The 25,402-nt window shown below is 44.8% G+C and overlaps 1 protein-coding gene across 2 annotated transcripts; it reads right to left on the reverse strand.

Moving 5' to 3' along the window:
- Nucleotides 1–197: 197 nt before the first annotated feature.
- ighmbp2 (immunoglobulin mu DNA binding protein 2) lies at nt 198–23,578 on the reverse strand. 2 transcript variants are annotated; one of them, XM_042109272.1, is made up of 17 exons: nt 23,251–23,577; nt 22,878–22,972; nt 22,469–22,638; nt 21,333–21,528; nt 20,993–21,090; nt 20,531–20,694; nt 11,836–12,036; nt 10,826–10,973; nt 9,480–9,654; nt 8,454–8,636; nt 8,029–8,147; nt 7,772–7,866; nt 4,692–4,815; nt 3,970–4,240; nt 3,296–3,939; nt 2,641–2,840; nt 198–483 (listed from the first exon to the last, which is right to left on the reverse strand). In XM_042109272.1, the coding sequence occupies exons 2-17, from the start codon at nt 22,952–22,954 to the stop codon at nt 280–282; spliced, it is 3,069 nt and encodes a 1,022-aa protein (XP_041965206.1). In that variant the 5' UTR covers nt 22,955–22,972; nt 23,251–23,577; the 3' UTR covers nt 198–279. The 2 variants fall into 2 exon arrangements, with proteins under 2 accessions (XP_041965206.1, XP_041965205.1); XM_042109271.1 differs by having other exon boundaries at nt 3,296–4,240; nt 23,251–23,578.
- Between the last annotated feature and the right edge of the window lie 1,824 nt (nt 23,579–25,402).

Below are 25,402 nucleotides of genomic sequence, written 5' to 3' on the forward strand. Positions count from 1 at the left end.
TGTTCCTTGATTATTATGCTGGAATGAGCGTATAATTCTATGTCAAATCACCCACGTGGACACGAATATGGTATTATCCTCTTGCCTCGTCACCTCTTTTCTCTTATCATGGCACAGATGTGAGTGTGTGTGTGTGTGTGTGTGTGTGTGTGTATGAATTTTAGTTGAGATTGGCATCAGACCCAGCACGGACTCTATACACTAAAAATAACTGATTTAATAACTTGTGTCTTTGTACACAGCAGCCACACACATGCAAACGTCAATCCCAAAAGCTCCTCATCGTTGAGGCTCCTTCTCTTTGACTTTAGTTTTCCTCTGACTAGACATGTCTTTGAGCTTGGAGTCTAGTTTCCTCTGCAGGTAGGCCTTCTTGTTGGGGTCCATGGACTTGTCCTTCTGTCCACTGCCGGCGTACAGCACCCCCTCTTTGCTGATGCGCATGCGTGCGTGGGCCTTGGCCTGGTCCCCACAGCCGTGGACCTGGAACACAAGTGTGTGGAGCCGCAGGTCACTTAAAGACACGGGAGAGAGTGGTCAACTCAGGTGTGTCACTGCCCTGGTTAAGGACACGGGAGAGAGTGGTCAACTCAGGTGTGTCACTGCCCTGGTTAAGGACACGGGAGACAGTGGTCAAGTGTGTGTTACCGCCCTGGTTAAGGACACGGGAGACAGTGGTCAAGTGTGTGTTACCGCCCTGGTTAAGGACACGGGAGAGAGTGGTCAACTCAGGTGTGTCACTGCCCTGGTTAAGGACACGGGAGAGAGTGGTCAACTCAGGTGTGTCACTGCCCTGGTTAAGGACACGGGAGAGAGTGGTCAACTCAGGTGTGTCACTGCCCTGGTTATGGAATGCATGTAACGTTTTGTTTACAGCTGGCAATTTTTGCTAAGGAAAGAGAAGTTGCACTTTTAGCCAAAAACTGCCATAAACTTTGGCTCAAATGGTCAAAAACAGTAAAAATAAATGGTTTTAATTGATTGAATTAATTAATTTTAATCAAGAGAGAGAACAGTGTTCTGAACCCAGACACCGTCAGTGGGCTTTGCTCCCTTAAACATAATGAAGTTCCAGGCGCGCGGGAACCTATTTTTGACCAGGGGTGCTGAATAACAAAAATAATGGATGTCCGACGATTTCTCCCCTCCTGGACATGTTTCGGGATTTTGACTGCTAAATACATAATTTTAGTGCGGTGTGCGGGTGATAGAGAGAAGTTTTAGGGATCAATAAAGTATATCTATCTATCTATCTATCTACGTCCTGGGCAGCCACAAATTCCAATGTTCCGCGACAGCACTCCGACTCCACTGCACCCACCCTAACCCCACAGAAGCGCACTTGACATCATTAGCCTATTTCAGTATAGCTAAGGACAATTACTTTTCTGATTGTCAAAACCACACCAGAGATGTTTGGCTTTAAATATAGGCTAATAATCATGATCTCGCAAATAATTGCTGAATAGCCTAAAGTGTCTTCTCCACAGCAAGAATGTGTCCTAATAATTTCTATCTTAGGGACTAGTGAAATGATTTCACAAGCTATAATTTATTAATTTTGCAAAACTGTACAACACAATTAAAGTTTCTTTCCGCTTATCCATGCTTTTTTGAACGTGTAAATCGCATAGAATATGTAGGCCTATATCAATCGTAGGCCTAGCCTACACACTTGATCACCAGAGCCCGTTTACAAATTAGACATTCTCTGGCTATCATAGCTGAAACCACGCTACGGTTCTTACAGTAGCCTAACTGACTCACGTTCACGTTGATCTCTATAACTGTTAATTTTTAGTAGCCTATATTCCAACCAATCCATAACCCTTTTTTGCTATTTGACTCATCATTTCACATACACAAATATAAATAATGTCAGACAGCGAATTAGTAATTATTTAAAAATATATATAACAAATTTAAAAAATCTATCTCCTGCCAGCAGGGGGTGCTGCAGCACCCTCAGCACCCCCCTTCCCGCGCCCTTGTGAAGTTCTAAACTTCAGTACGTCAGACACCGCCAGTGAGCATTGACCTTCATGCATCTTTCCTCTTTTGGGTTAAAATGGTTCCAAATGTTCCAAACTGACAGTTGTGCACTAAGCAGTGAAATGATACACTCCAATGCCTGGCAGCAAAAGCTGTTTCTAGATGGTCTGTGTAAAGACTGACCCTGAGCACCTGAGCATCTGACCCTTGAGCATGTGACCCTTGAGCACCTGAGCATGTGACCCTTGAGCACCTGAGCACGTGACCCTTGAGCACCTGACCCTTGAGCACCTGACCCTTGAGCATGTGACCCTTGAGCACGAGACCCTTGAGCACCTAAGCACCTGACCCTTGAGCATGTGACCCTTGAGCACCTGACCCTGAGCATGTGACCCTTGAGCACCTGACCCTTGAGCACGTGACCCTTGAGCACCTGAGCACCTGACCCCTGAGCACCTGACCACCTGACCACCTGACCCTGAGCACCTGAGCACGTGACCCTTGAGCACCTGAGCACGTGACCCTTGAGCAAGTGACCCTTGAGCACCTGTCCCTGAGCATGTGACCCTTGAGCACCTGAGCGTTGAGCACCTGACCCTTGAGCACGTGACCCTTGAGCACCTGAGCACCTGACCCTTGAGCACTCACCTCGGGGATGTGGTGGCTGAGGCAGAACTGCCTGTTGCAGTGGATGCAGAGCTGTCCTAGCGTTAGCACGCTAGCTTTGCACTTCACGAAGCCACACACACGCTCAGCCTTCACCACCGCGTCAATCAGTGTGTCAAAGTCACTGTCTGCAGTAGCGGCCGCCGCAATGTCTGTAGCGCCTGCTTTCGTGCAGTTCTTACCTGAGAAGAGAGAACAAACACACACACACACACACACAGTGGGTTAAGGCTACTGATTGAGGATTCCACAGCGACAGTAAAACAAAACAGGCCAATCCCAACAGTAAGGTTAGACTCCCAATGTTGGACTAGAATATGAATGTTTTGTGCTGTTATGACAAAAAAATATCCTGCTGCAAATACAGTTTATTCCATCTATTAATCACTAGATTACAGTATTCCAAACTGACAGTGGTAAACTACTGGTGAGGATGACAGAAATAATTCATACACAGACACACACACACACACAGACACACACACACAGACACAGACACACACAGACACAGACACAGACACAGACACAGACACAGACACAGACACAGACACAGACACAGACACACACACACAGACACAGACACAGACAGACACACACACACACACACACACAGTGATGTATCGGAGTTGTGGCTGACCCTTGGCTGCTCCTTTTCCCTTCCTGCCCTGCTGGCTCCTCCCTGCTGTGGCTGCTATGGCCGCCCTCTGCTGCTGCTGCTGCTGGGTCAGCTGGGTTAGCTGGGCCTTCTCCTCCCTCTTCTGCTGCTCCCTCCGCATGCGCTCCAGGTGCAGGCTCTTCAGGTCCACACCCCCTGCAGCTGCTGCCCCCTGCTGGTCAGGGGGAGTAACTACATCAGTCGGTCGGTCCAGCTGTGGTTCTGGTTCCCCTGTCCCCTCTGAGGAGGGTTCCTGTGGCCCGGCCGGTGGTCTGGACACGGTGATGTGGCGGTCCTTGCCCTCGCCCTGGCTCTCGTGGTTGAGCCCGAGCTCCTCCGCGATCTGGTGAACGAGCAGGCGGTCGTGAGAGTTCAGGGATGCAGGGAAGCGCAGCTCAGTCTGGCCCACGTCCCGCATGAAGTTCTGGATCCGCTGCCGGATCTCGTCCTGCTTCCTCTGCTCCTGGGCCTGGTCTTGGTTCTGCTTCTGGTCCTGGTTCCCATCTCCGGGCCTGCCAGAACTGCTGAGGGGCTTTGAGCCTGGAGCCTTCCCCGGGGGGTCCCTTCCTTTAGGCCCCCCAGCCTCGTGCCCCCTCCCCTGCTCCCCTTTCGTCTCCTTGCCCCTCCTCTGCTCCCCTTTCGTCTCCTTGCCCCTCCCCTGGCCTGGCTCCCCTTTGTCCCTCTGCTTAGCTGACGGGGGCTGTTTGGAGCCCTCTTTGGGGTCGCGGGTGTAGTTCTGGGGCACCACGTCCTCCAGGTACTCGAAGGCGGTGCGCATCTCGCCGTGCTCCGTCATGTAGTCCACCAGTGACTTGAGGAAGTCGTGGTTCCGTACCGTCTGAGAGTCACACACCACCGTGAGCTGGCGCCGCGCTCGAGTCACGGCCACGTTGATTCTTCTGTCCTCGGCCAAAAAGCCGACCTCACCTAGGAGAGAGCCAAGACGCACCACATCATCACAGCAGTAAGGCTAGGAGAGAGCCAAGACGCACCACATCATCACAGCAGTAAAACAGCCAACCTCAGCTAGGAGAGAGCCAAGACGCACCACATCATCACAGCAGTAAAACAGGGGAATAAGGCGGGGAGCACATTAGCCAGCGGCAAGCGGCAGGTTTGGTTCAACTTTCAAAGCGCAACGCAAGCATATTCAATTGACAGACCGTTTGTGTTGCTTAGGAACGAGATAAAACTTATTATGGTCTGAGCGTTGCGTTACGTTTGCCGCTGCCGCTTGCCGATGTGATCCTCGCCTAAGCATCCCTACATGCAAAGAGCTATACAGCTCTACTACGTGCTAATGAATGAATGTTTAAGCAGAGTTAGGGTGACCCCTGGTCAGGACATTGCATTGTACATCTGGTACTCTCCCACTCACCCTTTCTGTTGGATCTGACCAGGGACAACACCACGGCCTCTTTCTCTCTGCCCTGGAAACCGTCCACTGACTTGATCTCCAGCTCCGGGTGCGTCTGGGAGAGCCTCTGTCTGAGAAGGTCAACCTGACACGCACAGGAGAAGGGTTGGCATGCTTCTAGTTATTATTATTCATATCTGCACGATATCTTCACACGAGTGAGAATTAAAGATCCGGCTGGTCATTTTTTTTTAGCTTTGCACAATAGATGTTTGATATGATTTTCTTCCTGTGTTTTGATTTTATTCACGGTTTCACATTTACGAAAATATCCTTTTCCTGTCTGTCTTTGAGTGTTGTACAATTGCAGTAGTAGATTTATGGGCATCCACTAGGCCTTCTCTCTGATAAGTAACACAGGGCACATTAATGGGCATCCACTAGTTTTCTCTTTGATAAGTAACACAGGGCACATTAATGGGCATCCACTAGTTTTCTCTTTGATAAGTAACACAGGGCACATTAATGGGCATCCACTAGTTTTCTCTTTGATAAGTAACACAGGGCACATTAATGGGCATCCACTAGTTTTCTCTCTGATAAGTAACACAGGGCACATTAATGGGCATCCACTAGTTTTCTCTCTGATAAGTAACACAGGGCACATTAATGGGCATCCACTAGTTTTCTCTCTGATAAGTAACACAGGGCACATTAATGGGCATCCACTAGTTTTCTCTCTGATAAGTAACACAGGGCACATTAATGGGCATCCACTAGGCCTTCTCTCTGATATGTAACACAGGGCACATTAATGGGCATCCACTAGTTTTCTCTCTGATATGTAACACAGGGCACATTAATGGGCATCCACTAGTTTTCTCTCTGATAAGTAACACAGGGCACATTAATGGGCATCCACTAGTTTTCTCTCTGATAAGTAACACAGGGCACATTAATGGGCATCCACTAGGCCTTCTCTCTGATATGTAACACAGGGCACATTAATGGGCATCCACTAGTTTTCTCTCTGATATGTAACACAGGGCACATTAATGGGCATCCACTAGTTTTCTCTCTGATATGTAACACAGGGCACATTAATGGGCATCCACTAGGCCTTCTCTCTGATATGTAACACAGGGCACATTAATGGGCATCCACTAGGCCTTCTCTCTGATATGTAACACAGGGCACATTAATGGGCATCCACTAGGCCTTCTCTCTGATAAGTAACACAGGGCACATTAATGGGCATCCACTAGTTTTCTCTCTGATATGTAACACAGGGCACATTAATGGGCATCCACTAGTTTTCTCTCTGATATGTAACACAGGGCACATTAATGGGCATCCACTAGTTTTCTCTCTGATATGTAACACAGGGCACATTAATGGGCATCCACTAGTTTTCTCTCTGATATGTAACACAGGGCACATTAATGGGCATCCACTAGGCCTTCTCTCTGATAAGTAACACAGGGCACATTAATGGGCATCCACTAGTTTTCTCTCTGATATGTAACACAGGGCACATTAATGCGCATCCACTAGTTTTCTCTCTGATAAGTAACACAGGGCACATTAATGGGCGTCCACTAGTTTTCTCTCTGATAAGTAACACAGGGCACATTAATGGGCGTCCACTAGTTTTCTCTCTGATAAGTAACACAGGGCACATTAATGGGCATCCACTAGGCCTTCTCTCTGATAAGTAACACAGGGCACATTAATGGGCATCCACTAGTTTTCTCTCTGATATGTAACACAGGGCACATTAATGCGCATCCACTAGTTTTCTCTCTGATATGTAACACAGGGCACATTAATGCGCATCCACTAGTTTTCTCTCTGATATGTAACACAGGGCACATTAATGCGCATCCACTAGTTTTCTCTCTGATATGTAACACAGGGCACATTAATGGGCATCCACTAGTTTTCTCTCTGATAAGTAACACAGGGCACATTAATGGGCATCCACTAGTTTTCTCTCTGATATGTAACACAGGGCACATTAATGGGCATCCACTAGGCCTTCTCTCTGATATGTAACACAGGGCACATTAATGGGCATCCACTAGTTTTCTCTCTGATAAGTAACACAGGGCACATTAATGGGCATCCACTAGGCCTTCTCTCTGATATGTAACACAGGGCACATTAATGGGCATCCACTAGGCCTTCTCTCTGATAAGTAACACAGGGCACATTAATGGGCATCCACTAGTTTTCTCTCTGATAAGTAACACAGGGCACATTAATGGGCATCCACTAGTTTTCTCTCTGATAAGTAACACAGGGCACATTAATGGGCATCCACTAGTTTTCTCTCTGATAAGTAACACAGGGCACATTAATGGGCATCCACTAGTTTTCTCTCTGATAAGTAACACAGGGCACATTAATGGGCATCCACTAGTTTTCTCTCTGATATGTAACACAGGGCACATTAATGGGCATCCACTAGGCCTTCTCTCTGATATGTAACACAGGGCACATTAATGGGCATCCACTAGTTTTCTCTCTGATAAGTAACACAGGGCACATTAATGGGCATCCACTAGGCCTTCTCTCTGGTAAGTAACACAGGGCACATTAATGGGCATCCACTAGGCCTTCTCTCTGATAAGTAACACAGGGCACATTAATGGGCATCCACTAGGCCTTCTCTCTGATAAGTAACACAGGGCACATTAATGGGCATCCACTAGTTTTCTCTCTGATAAGTAACACAGGGCACATTAATGGGCATCCACTAGTTTTCTCTCTGATAAGTAACACAGGGCACATTAATGGGCATCCACTAGTTTTCTCTCTGATAAGTAACACAGGGCACTTTCTATCAGCACTGCGGGGAGTCCCCTGGGGTGGACGTAACGCCACAATGGGACACTCACTGCTTGTGCGTCTACAGAGACTGGTTGCTGACCCCTGTATTGACCCTACAGGATGTGTCCTGAGGTGGAGAGGAAGGCTGAAGGGTGTGTCTAGTGCCTTACTACTCGACTTACAAACTGTCCTGTCTCCAGGAAAAGCACCATAAATAGCCAGTTTTAACCAGCACGCTTGTATTCAGGAGTAAAGAGCAGCTGCTTTACCTGAAGATTGTACGGAGCTATCACAGCGATGTCTTTGGCTTTCAGGCCGGCTTCAGTCAAGGCTTTGATATGCAGAGCTACAATATCGGCCTCTCCTGTAGGGGGTTAGGATCAAGACATTTAACACACTTACAACTCATCAACTCAACACATGCTTTAGTGAGAGGAGTGTCCAAACTATAAAGTGATTACTGGAAAGATTCAATGTTGCTGCAGTTTTTACAATTGCTCTGAATAAGAGAGTTCAGACAGCGCACCTTGGTTTCCCTTGGACAGTTCATCGGTGTCCTCCATCTCGTGGAGGCCACAGCCGGCCGTGTCTATGAGCAGCAGTGGCCGGCTGGTGTCCTCCACATTAGCCACACCTGGCAGATCCCTGGGTGGAAAAAAAACTAACTTTGAAGAAATGAAGGAGCAATCGTGTAGGGGCTGAACTGTAGGGGTGCCTGGTGCCTGTACAACTAACTAGATCTCATGAAGAACACACATACACACACACACACACACACACACACACACACACACACACACAGACAAGGAGGATGACATGAATATAAAAACAGATGTGACTAGATAAACCATCGGGACAGAGTTGTGACACTCGTCACACTCGTTCAAATAGTAATTTTGATGAAAAATGGCTTCATTGTGCAGCCGTAGCGCGGCGGCTCTCTTCTCTCACCTGAGCAGGTGCTTGTCCACGGAGGCATGTGCGGTCAGCCGGCCCTGGTACATCTGGTCAGAGGCCCACTGCATGATGGCGCTGTTCATGCGGTACTGGACCGTCAGCATCCGGACCACCCCAGCACCATACCGCTGGATGACCCGCTCCATCAGGCTCACCGACAGACCCTTAGAGGCCGCCCTGACACACACACAAACAGATACACACGCGCACACACACACACACACAGATACACACACACACACACACACACACACGCACACAGACACAAACAAACACACACACACACACACACACACACACACACACACACACACACACACACGCACACAGACACAAAGACACACACACACACACACACACACACACACGCACACACACACACACACACACGTGCGCGCACGCATGCACACACACACACGCGCACACACACACACACACACACACAGACACAAACACACACACGCGCACATAGACACACACACACACAGACACACACATGCATGCATGCATGCACACACACACACACACACACACACACACGTGCGCGCACGCATGCACACACACACACACGTGCACGCACACACGCACACACACACACGCGCACACACACACACACACACACACACACGCGCGCGCACATAGACACACACACACACAGACACACACGCGCACGCACACACACAGACACAGACACAAACACACATGCACACACAGACACACACACACACAGACACGCGCACACGCGCACACACACACACACACACAAAATAATTGATTATTATCAACAATGACTAATTCCAATTCCAATTCCATCAACAAGAATGTATTAAAAATGCCATAAACCGTAAATAGAAATAAAAGGTCAAAAAGTACATCAACTAAACATTTGTTTTCATCCAAAGTCATTTAGAGTACGTCATCTTTACACTTTACACTTACTCACTTGTGGGACTTGATGGTGGGTACGGTGGTGAGGTGGAGGCAGGGTGTGTGTGTGTGTGTGTGTGTGGCCTTACTCACTTGTGGGACTTGATGGTGGGGGGCAGCTGCTTGTAGTCGCCGGCCAGGATGGCCTTGCGGCCGTTGAGCAGGGGGATCCAGCAGCTGGCCTCCAGCGCCTGGCCGCACTCATCGATCACCACCACGTCGAAGTGGTCGGCTGGCAGCAGCTTCAGCGGGCCCTCAGCACTCGCTCCTGAGGGGAGATGGACATGACATGGGGGGTCAGTGAGGTTCATCAAGTGGGACAGGCTATCACAGACTGGCCAATAATAAATCCAGCGCTACAGTATATAGTATAGTATAAGTAGACATACTCTTTTGATCCCTATATAAGTATATAAGTAGATATACTCTTTTGATCCCTATATAAGTATATAAGTATAAGTAGATATACTCTTTTGATCCCTATATAAGTATATAAGTATAAGCATACATACTCTTTTGATCCCGTGTATAAGTATATAGTATAAGTATATAGTATAAGTAGATATACTCTTTTGATCCCTATATAAGTATATAAGTATAAGCATACATACTCTTTTGATCCCGTGTATAAGTATATAAGTATAAGTAGATATACTCTTTTGATCCCTATATACCGGTAAGTATATAAGTATAAGTAGATATACTCTTTTGATCCCGTGAGGGAAATTTGGTCTCTGCATTTATCCCAATCCGTGAATTAGTGAAACACACTCAGCACACAGTGAACACACAGTGAGGTGAAGCACACACTAATCCCGGCGCAGTGAGCTGCTTGCAACAACAGCGGCGCTCAGGGAGCAGTGAGGGGTTAGGTGCCTTGCTCAAGGGCACTTCAGCCGTGCCTACTGGTCGGGGTTCGAACCGGCAACCCTCCGTTTACAAGTCTGAAGCGCTAACCAGTAGGCCACGGCTGCCTACTAAGTGACGAGTGGTAAAGTAGCAGTGTCCTATTGCTACATAATTGACAAACTGCACACGTGTCAAGCATTCCTTCCAGACAACAAACAGACATGGATCCGGAGACATTACATTACATTACATTTGGCTGACGCTTTTTTTTGCCAAAGCGACTAACAACATGGTCATAACCAGCACGCAACATTCAAATTGTACTGTGGGGGAGGACCAACTCAACGCCCCCCGTTTACGCTATACGACGTTATACGTTCTATATTATAGAAGTTAAGTTGTAAGTGATGTACAAGTGTGTGAGTGTGTGTGTGTGTGATGTAAATGTGTGTACGTGTGTGAGTGTGTGTGTGATGTAAATGTGTGTACATGTGTGTGTGTGTGTGTGTGATGTACATGTGTGTACGTGTGTGAGTGTGTGTGTGTGTGAAGTACATGTGTGTACATGAGTGTGTGTGTGTGTGTTGCACCTGTGTTGGTGGCCAGGACAACAGTGGCACCCTTGAGGATTTGCTTGGTGGAGTCGTCCTCTCTGCTCCTGAGTTCCTTCCTCAGCTCCCTGAGCTCCCTCTTCAGTGCAGCCCTGCTGCCTCGGTCCCGACTCCTCTTCATGTCACTCTAACACACACACACACACACACACACACACACACACACACACACACACACACACACACACACACACACACACACACACCATCACCGACACACAGCAACCAACACACACACACACACACACACACACACATCACCGACACACAGCAACCAACACACACACATCATCACCGACACACAGCAACCAACACACACACACACACACACATCACCGACACACAGCAACCAACACACACACACACACACCATCACCGACACACAGCAACCAACACACACACACACACCATCACGACACACAGCAACCAACACACACACACACACCATCACGACACACAGCAACACACACACACACACACACACACACATCATCACCGACACACAGCAACCAACACACACACACACACATCATCACCGTCTCTGCCAGCTTGTCTGCCGTCTGAATGTTATGGCCATGTCCACTCATATTCATATGGGCTGCGCTCTTAAAGGGATATTCCACCATTTGGGGAAATACACTCCTTTTCCACCTCCTCTCTCCTATAAGCTAACGGTCAGATCTGATTCAATGAGCTGGAGCTAAAAGTGCTACGGTCAGACTCAGAGAACGGCTGGATGAACTGGGGAAAGGTACAACTCAACAGTTTAACTCAAGGGGAGGTGGAAAACGAGTGTATTTTCCCAAATGGTGGAATATCCCTTTAAGAGCGCATGCGGGGGCCATGTCCAGGTGAAACTTCCAATAAGTTTTAACAAATAAGAAATTGGAAAGCCATATATTTTGAAAGGCCATCATTGATCCCCTTGAACTCCTTGTACAATATAAACATTTCTGTCCAACTGAAAAGACGCACGTGCTGTCCCTTACTAAAGCCTTGTCCATGTCTCTGCGGATGTCTGCGATGATGTCCGTGGCGTCGCTGCGGGCGAGGATGGCGTCCAGGGAGTGCTGCTGGATGGTCTCCAGGAGACGGGCCGGGTGGCCCAGGCGAAGCACCTTGGCCTTGTTCTGCGCCAGCCGCTCCACCAGGTTGTCCACCGCCACGTTAGAGGGGGCACAGCACAGCACCTGGCACAGCGGGGCGAGAGCAGGCATCAGAGATCACACGTTAGAGATCACACGTTAGAGATCACACGTTAGCGATCACACATCAGAGATCACACGTTAGAGATCACATGTTAGAGGGGCACAGCAGGGCGAGGGTGGGCGTTAGAGATCACACGTCAGAGATCACACGTCAGAGATCACACGTTAGAGATCACACGTCAGAGATCACACGTCAGAGATCACACGTCAGAGATCACACGTCAGAGATCACACATCAGAGATCACACGTCAGAGATCACACGTTAGAGATCACACATCAGAGATCACACGTCAGATATCACACGTTAGAGATCACACGTTAGAGATCACACGTCAGAGATCACACGTCAGAGATCACACGTCAGAGATCACACGTTAGAGATCACACGTCAGAGATCACGTCAGAGATCACACGTTAGAGATCACACGTCAGAGATCACACATCAGAGATCACACATCAGAGATCACACGTTAGAGATCACACGTCAGAGATCACACGTCAGAGATCACACGTTAGAGATCACACGTTAGAGATCACACGTCAGAGATCACACATCAGAGATCACACGTTAGAGATCACACGTTAGAGATCACACGTCAGAGATCACACATCAGAGATCACACGTCAGAGATCACACGTTAGAGGGGGCACAGCACAGCACCTGGCACAGCAGGGCGAGGGTGGGCATCAGAGATCACACGTGGGGTGTACTATAGCTTTACTATCGGTAAAAACAACCTGGGTGCATGTTTTTGTCACTTTTTTGTTTGTTACTTTTATGGTCACAAAATGTATTTCATAAATATTCTCAAATAAAATCACCTCTCCTCACTAGCACACAATTGCCCCTTCCTCATGTGTTTCCCAAGTAACAGCTGCACCATTACAACCACACAGCTACATTCACCTCTTCACTAGCATATGCTTCCTCATGTGTTTCCCAAGTAACAGCTGCACCATTACAGCCACACAGCTACATTCACCTCTTCACTAGCATATGCTTCCTCATGGGTTTCCTGGAGTAACAGCTGCATCAGTACAACCACACAGCTACATTCACCTCCTCACTAGGGGAGGGGAAAAGGTGGTGGTGTGGCTTTGATTTCCTCTAACATTTTTAAGCATACTGAATGTTTGTTTGGAGACTTTAGGTCATTTGAATATTTAGCTGTGGTCATTAGAACAAACCACATTCTTGTTCTATCTATATATAGACCACCCAAACATAACCCTGACTTTCTCTCAGAGTTTTCAGAGTTGGTCTCCATGACAGTGGTCAAATATGACAAAGTCCTGCTACTAGGAGATTTTAACTTCCATGTTAATAAGATATAGATAGATAGATAGATAGATAGATACTTTATTGATCCCCAGGGGAAATTCAAGAAAATCCCTCAGACCGTAAAGCCATGGACTTTCTCGATTTAAAGGAGAATTCCGGTGTGATATTGACCTAAAGTGTATTGAAACATGATACCGAGTGTGAACGTATGTCTCATAGCCCATCTCGGCTTGTCCCCTGCACTCCAAAATCTGGCGCTAGTTAGCCGATGCTACCAACAGCTTTTTCAATAGTGGTGCTTCGGCATCGGGCTAGCCATGCAAATAAATCACTGTTTTACACCCATTTACGAGGCTCAATGTATCTCCACACTTCATTGGTAGACTTCCGAGGGCCCTGACATTTAAAACGAGACATTGAGAACTTTGAAAAAGCACTGGTAGTTTACTTACAAGACGATTTATACAGACAGTATCTTCACGAAGTTTAGCGTTTGCAGCCATCTTGAATTTAGTCACGATAAGTCAAGCAACGAGTAAGAATGAACAGGTATGATAAGGGATCAGATTCCAAAAATAATTCAGTGGAAATGCATGGATTCCAGTTTCTTCCAGTAGCAGCAACTGGAATCCATGCATTTCCACTGAATTATCAATATCACACCGGAATTCTCCTTTAATAACATGTCTCGATTTCACGCAACATGTGAAAGACCCCACCCACACCCATGGTAACACACTTGACCTTGTCCTTACAAGAGGGATTGATGTAAACGCTCTATCTGTAGAACCTGTCCCTGTATCGGATCATGCATGCGTCTCCTTTACTGTCCCTGTTCACATGCGATGGAAGGATCACCGCCCCGATATCCATAACTCTCGCCGCATTGACAATAACGCCAAGTGTTTATTAGCTGAGCGGCTGCCTAACATTATATCCTGTTGTTCAAATACATCATCTCTTGATGAGTTAACAGACAATCTAAACATTGCACTGATCCAGGCGATCGACTGCGCTGCTCCCCTGATGTCACGAAAGCGCACTCGCACAAAATCAGTGCCATGGTTTACAGCAAACACTCGTGCGCTGAAAAGGACCTGCAGAAAGTTGGAGCGCAAATGGCAAGTGTCAAAACTTGAAACTGACCGGTCGGCCTGGGCAGCTAGTTTTAATAAGTATAAAGACTCCCTTTATGCTACAAGAGCAACATATTTCTCAAACCTGATTAACTCTAACAAAAACAACCCTATGTTTCTGTTTGATACTGTCAGCAAACTCACAAGATCACATGCCCCCATCTCTAGCACAGAATTCACTGCTGACGATTTCATGACCTTTTTTATGTCAAAAATTGATTTGATTAGAGAGAAAATTGACACTATTACAGATGTCTCAGACACTACAGATATTGACGGATTAGCTCTGCATTCCGACTGTGTTTTCTCTCAGTTTGAATCAGTCTCTTTGGATGCCTTTACAATTATAGTGAAAATATCAAAGCCTACAACCTGCCAGTTGGACCCAATACCATCTGCTTTGTGTAAAGAGTTGCTCCCTGTCCTAAGTAGTGCTTATCACCTCATTATTAATAAGTCACTCACTCTTGGCATTGTTCCAAAGGCCTTCAAGTCAGCAGTAATTATACCACTGCTCAAAAAGCCAAACATGGACCCAGAAATCCTGCAGAACTACAGACCCGTATCCAACTTGCCCTTCATGTCTAAAGTTCTTGAGTGGGCTGTTGGGGAACAACTCACGGCCCACTTATCTCACAATTCTCTATTTAAGAAATTTCAGTCTGGATTCCAGGCTGTTTACTCCACAGAGACGGCTTTGACTAGAGTCACTAATGAGTATCCCTCCTGCTTCTTCTTGACCTGAGTGCAGCCTTTGACACGATTGATCATAGTATACTTCTTAGGCGTCTTGAGAATCTCATTGGAATCAACGGGTCAGTTCTTTCTTGGTTTTACTCTTATCTATCAAACAGTACCCAGTGTGTAACCTTCAACAACACCAACTCTGAACAGTGTGATGTAAAATGTGGTGTACCTCAGGGGTCTGTACTTGGCCCTATGCTTTTCTCCATTTATATACTACCACTAGGCACCATAATTAGCAAGTTTGGTGTGAACTTTCACTGTTATGCTGATGATACTCAACTGTATGTTCCTGTGCTGCAAAATGACAATTCTACACAATTGAAATTGCAAACATGTCTGATTGAAATTAAGAAATGGATGTGTATGAACTTGCTATTGTTAAATGCTGACAAAACTGAGCTGCTCATAGTGAGACCAACTAGGAGTAATAACCTGCCGGATGATCTGTCTGTAAAAATTGACAACTGCATTATCTCTGAGAGCCCAACTGTTAAAAACCTTGGTGTTACATTTGACTCTAACCTTACTTTCCAGCCCCATATCAAAGCGGTCACTCGACCCGCTTTCTACCATCTAGGCAATATTGCTAAGATTAGATCCATGTCGTCTCTCTGTGATGCCGAAACACTGATTCATGCGTTTGTGTTGTCAAGACTTGATTATTGCAATGCCTTATTCACTGGCCTCCCAGCAAGTACAACACGGAGTCTCCAACTTCTCCAGAACGCTGGAACTAGAGTCTTAATGAAAGTGAAGAAATACAGCCACATTACACCAGTCCTAGCTTCTCTTCACTGGCTGCCAATACAAGCCAGATCTGATTTTAAAATCCTTCTTTTAACATACAAAGCCTTGTGTAATCTTGCACCTGTTTACCTGAGCGAGCTCCTTAAGCCCTACACACCATCACGTGCTCTGCGCTCTATGAGTGCTGGCCATCTGATTGTTCCTTCAGTAAAGAAGAAATCAGCTGGACACAGGTAATTTGCGTACCATGCACCTACCCTCTGGAATAGCCTCCCTTTACATGTCAGAAAATCTGGCTCTGTGGACTGTTTTAAATCCAGACTAAAAACCTTTCTTTTTTCCCAACATTTTGGTCAACCACAAGCCCTTTGATCACCCTTGTCTCACGGACTCTTTATTGCTTTATTGTTCCAGAGGATATGAACTGTCTTTACTGTCTCTTACAGTTTTTATTGTTGTTTATTGTATGTTTTGTTTTACTTATTTATTCGTTCATGTTTTTATTGCAATTGTTTTATTCCACTATACAATTTTAATTTTATAATTTTGTTTTCTCTTAATTTTATAATTGTTTAATTGTTTAAGTGTTTTGAGACCATGGCAATGGTGATATTACACTATAAATATCAATAAATTGAAATTGAATTGAATATGCTGCCTGCATCTTATCTTGTTTTCTTGTTCTTGAGGTCCCCTCGAAAAGGAGATGTTACATCTCAAGGGGTTTCCTCTTAGCTAGGATGCAATTCATGAAAATTGGGCACTTCTGGATAAGTTTTTGATTTTTGGCAGGGTGTTAGGTACAGGCCTAAGGTTTTCAAAAATCCATGGATACAAGTTGGGTGGCCCCCCTAGTGGCAGTTATCCATAAAATCCAAAATGGCCCCCGCCGAAAAGAGAAAAGGTTATATCTCAGCTTCCTTTAGTCTTAAATTGTTGTATAATGTATTTTCTCTACTTTGTTTGATACAAGGAATCAAATTTTGATATGTTCTGCTTATTTTAAGTCCATTTCTATGTAGTATTATAGCCATATTTAGCTCATAAACTGTCAATATCTGAAGTCACATTGAAATATTCAGGTCCCTAGACCCATATTTTTACCTCCAAGGTATGCTTTTCTTTGTTGATTGGACAGGTCACTATCACTATAGTGTCAAAAATCACATGTTGTGGGGGGGCGCTGTGGCACAACAGGCTACAGCGCTCATACCATACAGTATACGGGTCCATGTGCCCACAGGGACCCAGGTTCGAATCCGACCTGCGGTCATGTCCCGGTCCCACCCCATCTCTCTCCTCCACTTACTTCCTGTCTCACTCTTCACTGTCCTATACAAATAAAGGCAAAAAGCCCAAAAAAATACTTTAAAAAAAAAAAAATCACATGTTGTGACCAAAAGGACCATTGTTGAGGCCTTAAATAAGCACAACTTCAGAACTATGCCACAGTGAAAAGTTATATTAGGCTTTTCACCATGTTACGGATCAATATTACATTTTAGTCAAATAACACAAAAAAACAATTCATACTTAAACATCATATATTCAAAGATTTTTGGTTTCACTCTTCATCATTACAGCCTCCCTCACACTTGCACAATGTGGTACAGCAAAGTCCAGCTCAGTGGCACTTACAGTTGCCCATACAGGCAACCACACAGCCACAGTTGAGGAGGAGTGAGCATCCCTTGCTGGCATCTTCCAGATCTGTCCAATATGGCACCCAGACTTTGGTTCTGTCATTCCATTCCCAACCCCACTCACTGGGGTCTGGAATCTCTGGAGTTTTGGAGAGGGACTAACCTGACTCCGCCAGATGGATTGCTTCGTATTTGCTCTGCATATCCATCTGGGAACTTTTCGTTGGAGAACGTTTGGAAAAGGGGCGAAAATACTGGTTAGCTGATTGGATAAAGCATCTGTCTATCACCACCTATGTTGGTCGGTCCAAATCAACCAATCAGAAAAACGAAGCGTTCTTCTAATGCCATCTTTTAACATAGAAGTTAGATAAGTAGCTAACGTGAATGTTTTTAAACTGTTTAAAACTGTTGTATGTGACATGAACCTCATCAACGACAATTCATGGGTTTCATCAGGTCCCTTTCCACAGGTGTATAAAATCAAGCACCTTGATTATCAATGCAGACTGCATGGTGCTTGATTAATACACCTGTGAAAAGGGACCTGATGAAACCCATGAATCCCCCACCAAGTTTTCATGGTAGGCTACACGTCTGAAGAAAGCATATTCCTTCTCGTTAAGTAACTAAGATTCAGTGCTACCAAACACTAACTTGAATTGGCCGTGGAGGATGTCTGTGTCCTTCATTCCTCCCAGCTACATTGCAGAGACTCCTAGCTTTCCCAGGAATACTAAAATATATTCGGATAAAACTTCAGCGATAGCTATGCTCATCTCATCCGTGGAAGTCGCCATGTTGTTTAGATTGAACGGTAGCTTCTCGTTGCGTCACACCTAAACCCGCCTCGAAACCAACGCTGATTGGACGTTCGTTTGGCAAACTGCTCCAAATTTTCTTTATCGGAGAGATGCCAGACTGATCTGTGAGTGAAAATCTGAAACTCGCGAGATCAGGATGGTCTCACGAGGCTAGAGTGGGACTGCTTCCAGACAAAAGCTGCAGCGTGCAGGGCACGCTTTCCATGCTGGAATAAGCCATGATGGGTCGGGGGGATTGAATCCAGGGATTTGAGTGAAAAGAAGCTTCCAGGTTTCATTGACTGACTCGACACCGCAGTTCTTACTATACATGAGTACAGTCTAGCGTTTGAGAACTTGTATGTGCACTGATTCCAGTGTGAGGCTGGTTGGGTCTTGGGTGATCAGAATGAGGGTGCCGGTGACTTCTGGGTAAGCTGCCCACGCATTCCATGCTTTTTTTTGCCAATTCCATACATTGCTGATACAACGTCACATCATGTGAACGCGTAGAAGAGGGGCAGTGCTTGGCATTTTTGATGTCCCAGCATTTCTGAGATGTGGTGGATTGGAATATCTTTATATGACTTCCCTGATCCAAATCCAATCCACAGCTCTGAGAGGCCTCAAGTCCCTGGATTCAATCCCCCCGACCCATCATGCCTTATTCCAGCATGGAAAGCGTGCCCTGCACACTGCAGCTTTTGTCTGGAAGCAGTCCCTCTCCAAAACTCCAGAGATTCCAGACCCCAGTGAGTGGGGTTGGGAATGGAATGACAGAACCAAAGTCTGGGTGCCATATTGGACAGATCTGGAAGATGCCAGCAAGGGATCCTCACTCCTCCTCAACTGTGGCTGTGTGGTTGCCTGTAAGGCCACCGAGCTGGAATTTGCTGTACCACATTGTGCAAGTGTGAGGGAGGCTGTACTAATAATGATGAAGAGTGAAACTAAAAATCTTTGAATAAATACATGATGTTTAGGCAAAGTCCTTTTAGGCAAGTCCCTCCACTCTGCATATTGCAATGCTTTTTGGGCACTCATCGGGCATCCATTTCGGCAGAAATGCACGTGCGCAAGGCTTCACGACACCAATCTTGCTCCAGCTGTGAGATCACAACACATGATTGGCACGATGTCTTCACAACACACCACATTATTGGCTCATTGTATTCACAACACAGCACATGATTGGCTCAATGTATTCACATGTCAACATTTTGCCGCGGAAGGGGTGTGATTTGCGTAGACAACTGCCATATTGCCGTTACAAACTAAGCTCATGCATTTCTATGGAGGATTTTTTGAGTGCTCTGTCTCCTCATTAGAAAGTCTATGGTTTAAGTATGAATTGTTTTTTTGTGTTATTTGACTAAAATATAATATTGATCCTTAACATGGTGAAAAGCCTAATATACTGTAACTTTTCACTGTGGCACAGTTCTGAATTTGTGTTTATTTAAGGCCTCAACAATGGTCCTTTTGGTCACATTTTTGACACTATAGTGATAATGACCTGTCCAATCAACAAAGAAAAGCATACCTTGGAGGTAAAATATGGGTCTAGGGACCTGAGTAATATTTCAATGTGACTTTTTCAGAGATATTGACAGTTTATGAGCTAAATATGACTATGATACTAGATTTAAATGGACTTAAAATAAGAAGAACATATCAATTGGATTCCTTGTATCAAACAAAGTAGAGAAAATGCATTATACAACAATTCAAGACTAAAGGAAGCTGAGATATAACCTTTTCTCTTTTCAGCGGGGGCCATTTTGGATTTTACGGATAACTGCCACTAGGGGGGCCACCCCAACTTGTATCCATGGATTTTTTAAAACCTTAGGCCTATACCTAACACCCTGCCAAAAACCCTGCCAAAAACTTATCCAGAAGTGCCCAATCTTCATGATTTTTTACATATTCCTTCCCAGCTATCTTAATAAATTTGACACAAGTTTAGCAGCTCACATTGCAACCACACAGCTAAATTCACCTCTTCACTAGCATATGCTGCCTGCATCTTATCTTGTTTCCTTATTTAGCAGCTCACATTAAACCACCCAGCTGAATTACCCTCTCTTCAGTGCCATATGTGGCCCCCTCCTCACCTTGTTTCCTTGTTTAACAGCTTGCAGGATCACCTCCACCACAGTGGTGGTCTTGCCCGTCCCTGGGGGCCCATGGATGACCGCCAGGTCCTTCTGCTTCAGGGCAAAGGTCACTGCCTCACGCTGAGACTCGTCCAGTCCAGTGTTATAAAACTCTAAATCATCTGATCAGTGGAAAACAGGTATACACATTTAGCTGAATCATGCATAATGGTCAATTTATTGCTGCTGGTATTAGTACATTTTTAATGCTTTGCATGTTGCCTTGGATAGACACCTAGGGGATATTACAGAGACATGGGTAAAATCATCCACAACAAACTGCCGTAACAGTGAGAACTACTCTGTTAAAATGATAGAACCATGACTATAAGCTGTCTAAACTATTACAGTTGACAAGTACACAAGGCCCACACGAGTCCTTGAGTGTGAGTTTGGAGAGTTTGGAGAGCTGGTTCTTACTCGGCTGGGAAAGCTCTGAGGGCTGAGAGTAGCCAAACAGGACACTGATGAGAAGAGAGGCTGGGCCACTGCCGTATCCATTCAACGTATTCAAGGCACTGCAGACACAACAAGCAAGCACACAAACAAACAAACAAACAAACAAATCAATAAACAAATACATAAATAAATAAAACAAAGGCATAAACAAATAAAATGAAGACCATAAAATGTCTCCTCTTTAATTATATTTTCCCAAGAGATCCTGCCAGTCATTACCATAACATTACAATATTATTATAACAAATGAATAGATGGCAAATGCAATTCTAGCTGTTTATCATCATAGCTGAACCCCCACCATGTTAGTCTCCTGTAGGTGACATCATTGGCCACCTTCATGATGTTAAAGAGTCCGTCGCTGTCCAGGTTGAGCCCATCCTGCGACTCGTCAAACGCTACGGCGACGGAGGACTGGGTCACTCTGGTAACCACTCCTGTACCCAGTTGGGACCTCTGGCTGCACCCCTCCGCATCATACAGGCCCACTATGTCCCCTAGAGGACAGGGTGGAAGGGTATGAAAGGGTCATTTACAACATATGAGGACAGAAGATAAAATAAATAAGGGGGAGTAATAAAATAAGGGTATATGGGCTGGCAAATAGTATTATTAAATATGATATAGGCTGGCAAATAGTATTATTAAATATGATATAGGCTGGCAAATAGTATTATTAAATATGATATAGGCTGGCAAATAGGTGTAGTATTATTAAATATGATATAGGCTGGCAAATAGGTGTAGTATTATTAAATATGATATAGGCTGGCAAATAGTATTATTAAATGTGATATAGGCTGGCAAATAGGTGTAGTATTATATAAATATGATAATAGGAGAAGTATTTTTAAATTAAACACCTGTGGACAGATATATTTTATCAGATCCCAATCTATTCTATCTCCGTTTACCATACATTATAAAAGGAACACAAGTTTGGTCTATTCAGACACAGCTTTCCACTCAGGTAAGTATGTTTTCATACAGTATACCATCAGTATTGTGCATATTAACTCATGCATGGGTAATTATTTGGTCTGTTTAGACTGCTGAGGTCTGGTGTCTGAAAGACTGAGGAGTGTCCATCCAGATCCTAAACACACAACACCTTTTAAACTGCACTATATGAGCTTGACATACTGCTCCTCCACACACACACACACACACACACACACACACACACACACACACACACACACACACTCTGCCTATTTATTCAATCTCGTTCATCTTTCTTTATAAATAGTTCAGGGATCCCTCAGGACATCACTGCAAAGGAAGAAGTTGAGCAACTAATGCCATTTCACTACATGGTTTAATCATCGTTGTGTACACACAAATAAAATCCTTGAATCCTCTTTCCGTAAGCTAGATTTAGATTAATTCAAAATGTAAAATCTGACACACTTGGACCAAGTTGGCTGTGTCTCTCACCTGGACCAAAACTGTTGCTGGGCAGCACGGAAACTCCAATACTCTTTCTGGGTTCGAAGATGATGAGCAGGCGGCCGTAGAGGCCTGTGCGCTGGCTGCCGATCTGCAGCTTCAGCAGGCACACACCTTTGTGCTGTAGATGCTTTAGAGAGACATTCTCCTGCAGAAGTCTGCAACAGAACAGCACAACTTTTAGTACAAGCCAGCAAATGTAAGCCAAAGTTAAAAACATAACCACCATACGTATACCCCAACTTGAACAGTGGTCAGGTTTATTTACAGGCACAGGACATAACAGAAGCACTTATTTTGTAATCATGTCGTGTAAGACGTTTTCACTTGGCTTTAATCTATCATCCACTAGGCTACTGACTCTGGAGCGCTTGCTCTACTTGTCTCAAACTCATACCTGGTTTCCTCGATCTCAGCTTCTCGCTCCTCCTGAAGGAGCTCCAACGTTTTGGAAACGAAGTCCTCCACTTCCATCACGGTCACCCTGGTGCGCTAAAACACAGCCAGGAGTGTCCACTGTTATACCATGTCATATTCACAACAGTAACGCTTCGTGTGTGTGTGTGTGTGTGTGTGTGTGTGTGTGAGAGAGAGAGAGAGAGAGAGAGAGAAGGCCTAGCTGTGTCTGTATGAGTGAGAACTGAACTGTCACAACACAAGACACAAGCCATCATTTCACACCCACCTCTATATGTTTCATTTATGAAGTACTACGCCAAGACATCGAGTGTAACGTTTTGTATGGACATCTATAAAGGGATGTCACTTACCTTTTCTAGTCGTGTGACAGCTAGAAGTGGTCACTGCCTGCCTGTCCCACAGTCAGACTGTTAAGTTAGCCAACTTAGCATGTCCCCCCACAGTTAGAGAGAAAATTAGACAGACCACAAACTATGGGCCGGCTTCTATCAAAGCCACTAGTAAGCAAAACAACTTAACAGGTAACCACTTTGAGAAAAATGTAATGACAACGTAAACATTTAGTTATTACTGATGCTAACTTCACTTAGCTATATCCATAGACAAAAATATCTCCATGCTGGTGCTGCGAGCTGCGCATGCGTGTAGTCGGCGACAGTCGACTTAACATTTTCAAAATAAAAGTAGAAAATACTATTCATGAGGCTACTAAAACTAGACGTAGACATTGGGAAATACAGTAGTCTACATTAACCTATTCACACACTGACTCATGAAGTCATTCTACGAAATGTAGGCTATACAAATCCAAATAGACCATCAACTGGGGAAGTGGACTTTTATTTAGATGCGTATCGTCGCCTTTTCATGCCAGAAAATATCAATATTCTCTTTGCTCAGATGTTCTTATAAATAACTCATTCATTGACAATAAACTCTCAGATTTTTCTAGTTTGCATAATGTAGCCATATCTGCAATAGGCCTATCACTCGGAAAAAAACAATGATAATTTTGTTCTAATTTTGTTTGTTCAGTGTTCATGTTTTGAATGTGTCAAATGTAGGCCTAGCCCTTGATAGCCTATCATGTTTATTTATTTGCAAAAGTGTGTTTTGAGAATTTCAAACTTAGCAGACAATGCTTTTGGTTTAGCACTTAGTCCGCAGAACAAGTACAAGTCAATGGTTCCTGTCACAAGTATCAGTTTTTGTGTCTTAGCAACAACATCTGATAGATCATATATCTGAGCAGGATTGACCTTTTCAGAAAGGATAGTGGCTTATCCATAAAACATGCTTTTGTTTGATGTCTAAATAAAATAAATAAAAACTTGTGAAGGACTTGGTGTTAGACCATGAACAGTCCAGCCTCAACGGGACTCGGACATCAGCTCGGACAACTCCATAGGAAACAACAGGGAGGAGGCATAAAATGACAAATTAATGGATATTTATGGAGTTTATTAACTCAAAAAACCCCGACGGATAACCATGGTCAAACGTTTTGCATGGGGGACGTGTAATACTGACAGTCGGTACCCCGAGAGGCTAGAAAACGGGGTATATTTTCATCAACAGTAGCCTACAGGAGTCTCTCACGTTTGCAACAGCTCGACGTAATGTTGGCTACTAAGCCAACAACGTGGGCACAGGTTCCCTGTTCAATCCCAAGATGAAAATGCTCATTAACCAACTACTATATTCTTACTACATCAAATATTAACGTAACCTAACATATCTTAGTATCAATCTTCCACTAGCTAGCTAGCTAGCATTAACGTCAGTGTTTTTTGCACGGCTACTCGCCACAACTGCTTATCACCTTGTATGTATTTTAAAGTTTTGAATACACCCCTCCATAGCATAATTAAGTCCCTTTTGATAGCTTCTGGAGGAAAGTAAATCCTTTATCGACCAAAACGCAAGCCTGCTTTCATATACTGTCAGCTACCATTGTCCACAATGTATTTCTAGTCAAGTCTACAGTGTTCATTTTAGGACATCCTCAGACTCAGGTGTCAGACTCAGAAAAACATCGGTCATCTTCAGACAAAACTGCCTCAGCGTCAGAAAAACCTCTGTCATCTTCAGATAAAACTGCCTCAGCGTCAGAAAAACCAGACTCAGGTGTCAGACTCAGAAAAACATCTGTCATCTTCAGACAAAACTGCCTCAGCGTAAGAAAAACCTCTGTCATCCTCAGATAAAGCTGCTTCAAACCAAACTGCCTCAGTAAAACATCTCTAAGGAGTCAGGTCTCAGAAAAAACGCTGTCAGAAAAAGTGGAGTCAGGTCTCAGAAAATCAGGTCTCAGAAAAACCGCTGTCAGAAAAAACAGAGTCAGACGAAAAAGTCTCAAATGAAAAGTTATTGTGGGGACAGAAGAAGACGACGGATACAGAACGGTGAGTTTATTATTATGCTTAATACATTCATTCTGTCACTGGCATGTTATATTTGGTGCTTGGTTAGATGTAGAAATTATAAGTAAAGGTAGAAAGT

Source organism: Alosa sapidissima, chromosome 11 (assembly GCF_018492685.1).
Source record: "Alosa sapidissima isolate fAloSap1 chromosome 11, fAloSap1.pri, whole genome shotgun sequence".
NCBI classification, from domain to species: Eukaryota; Metazoa; Chordata; class Actinopteri; order Clupeiformes; family Clupeidae; genus Alosa; species Alosa sapidissima.

Coding starts and splice junctions, on each gene's coding strand:
- ighmbp2 (XM_042109271.1), bottom strand. CDS start 22,954: ATGGAAGTGGAGGACTTCGTTTCCAAAACGTTGGAGCTCCTTCAGGAG. Junction 4,241..4,691: donor GGTCAGATCCAACAGAAAGG/GTGAGTGGGAGA, acceptor GCTCTCTCCTAG/GTGAGGTCGGCTTTTTGGCC. Junction 2,841..3,295: donor GGGAAAAGGAGCAGCCAAGG/GTCAGCCACAAC, acceptor CTCTCTTCTCAG/GTAAGAACTGCACGAAAGCA.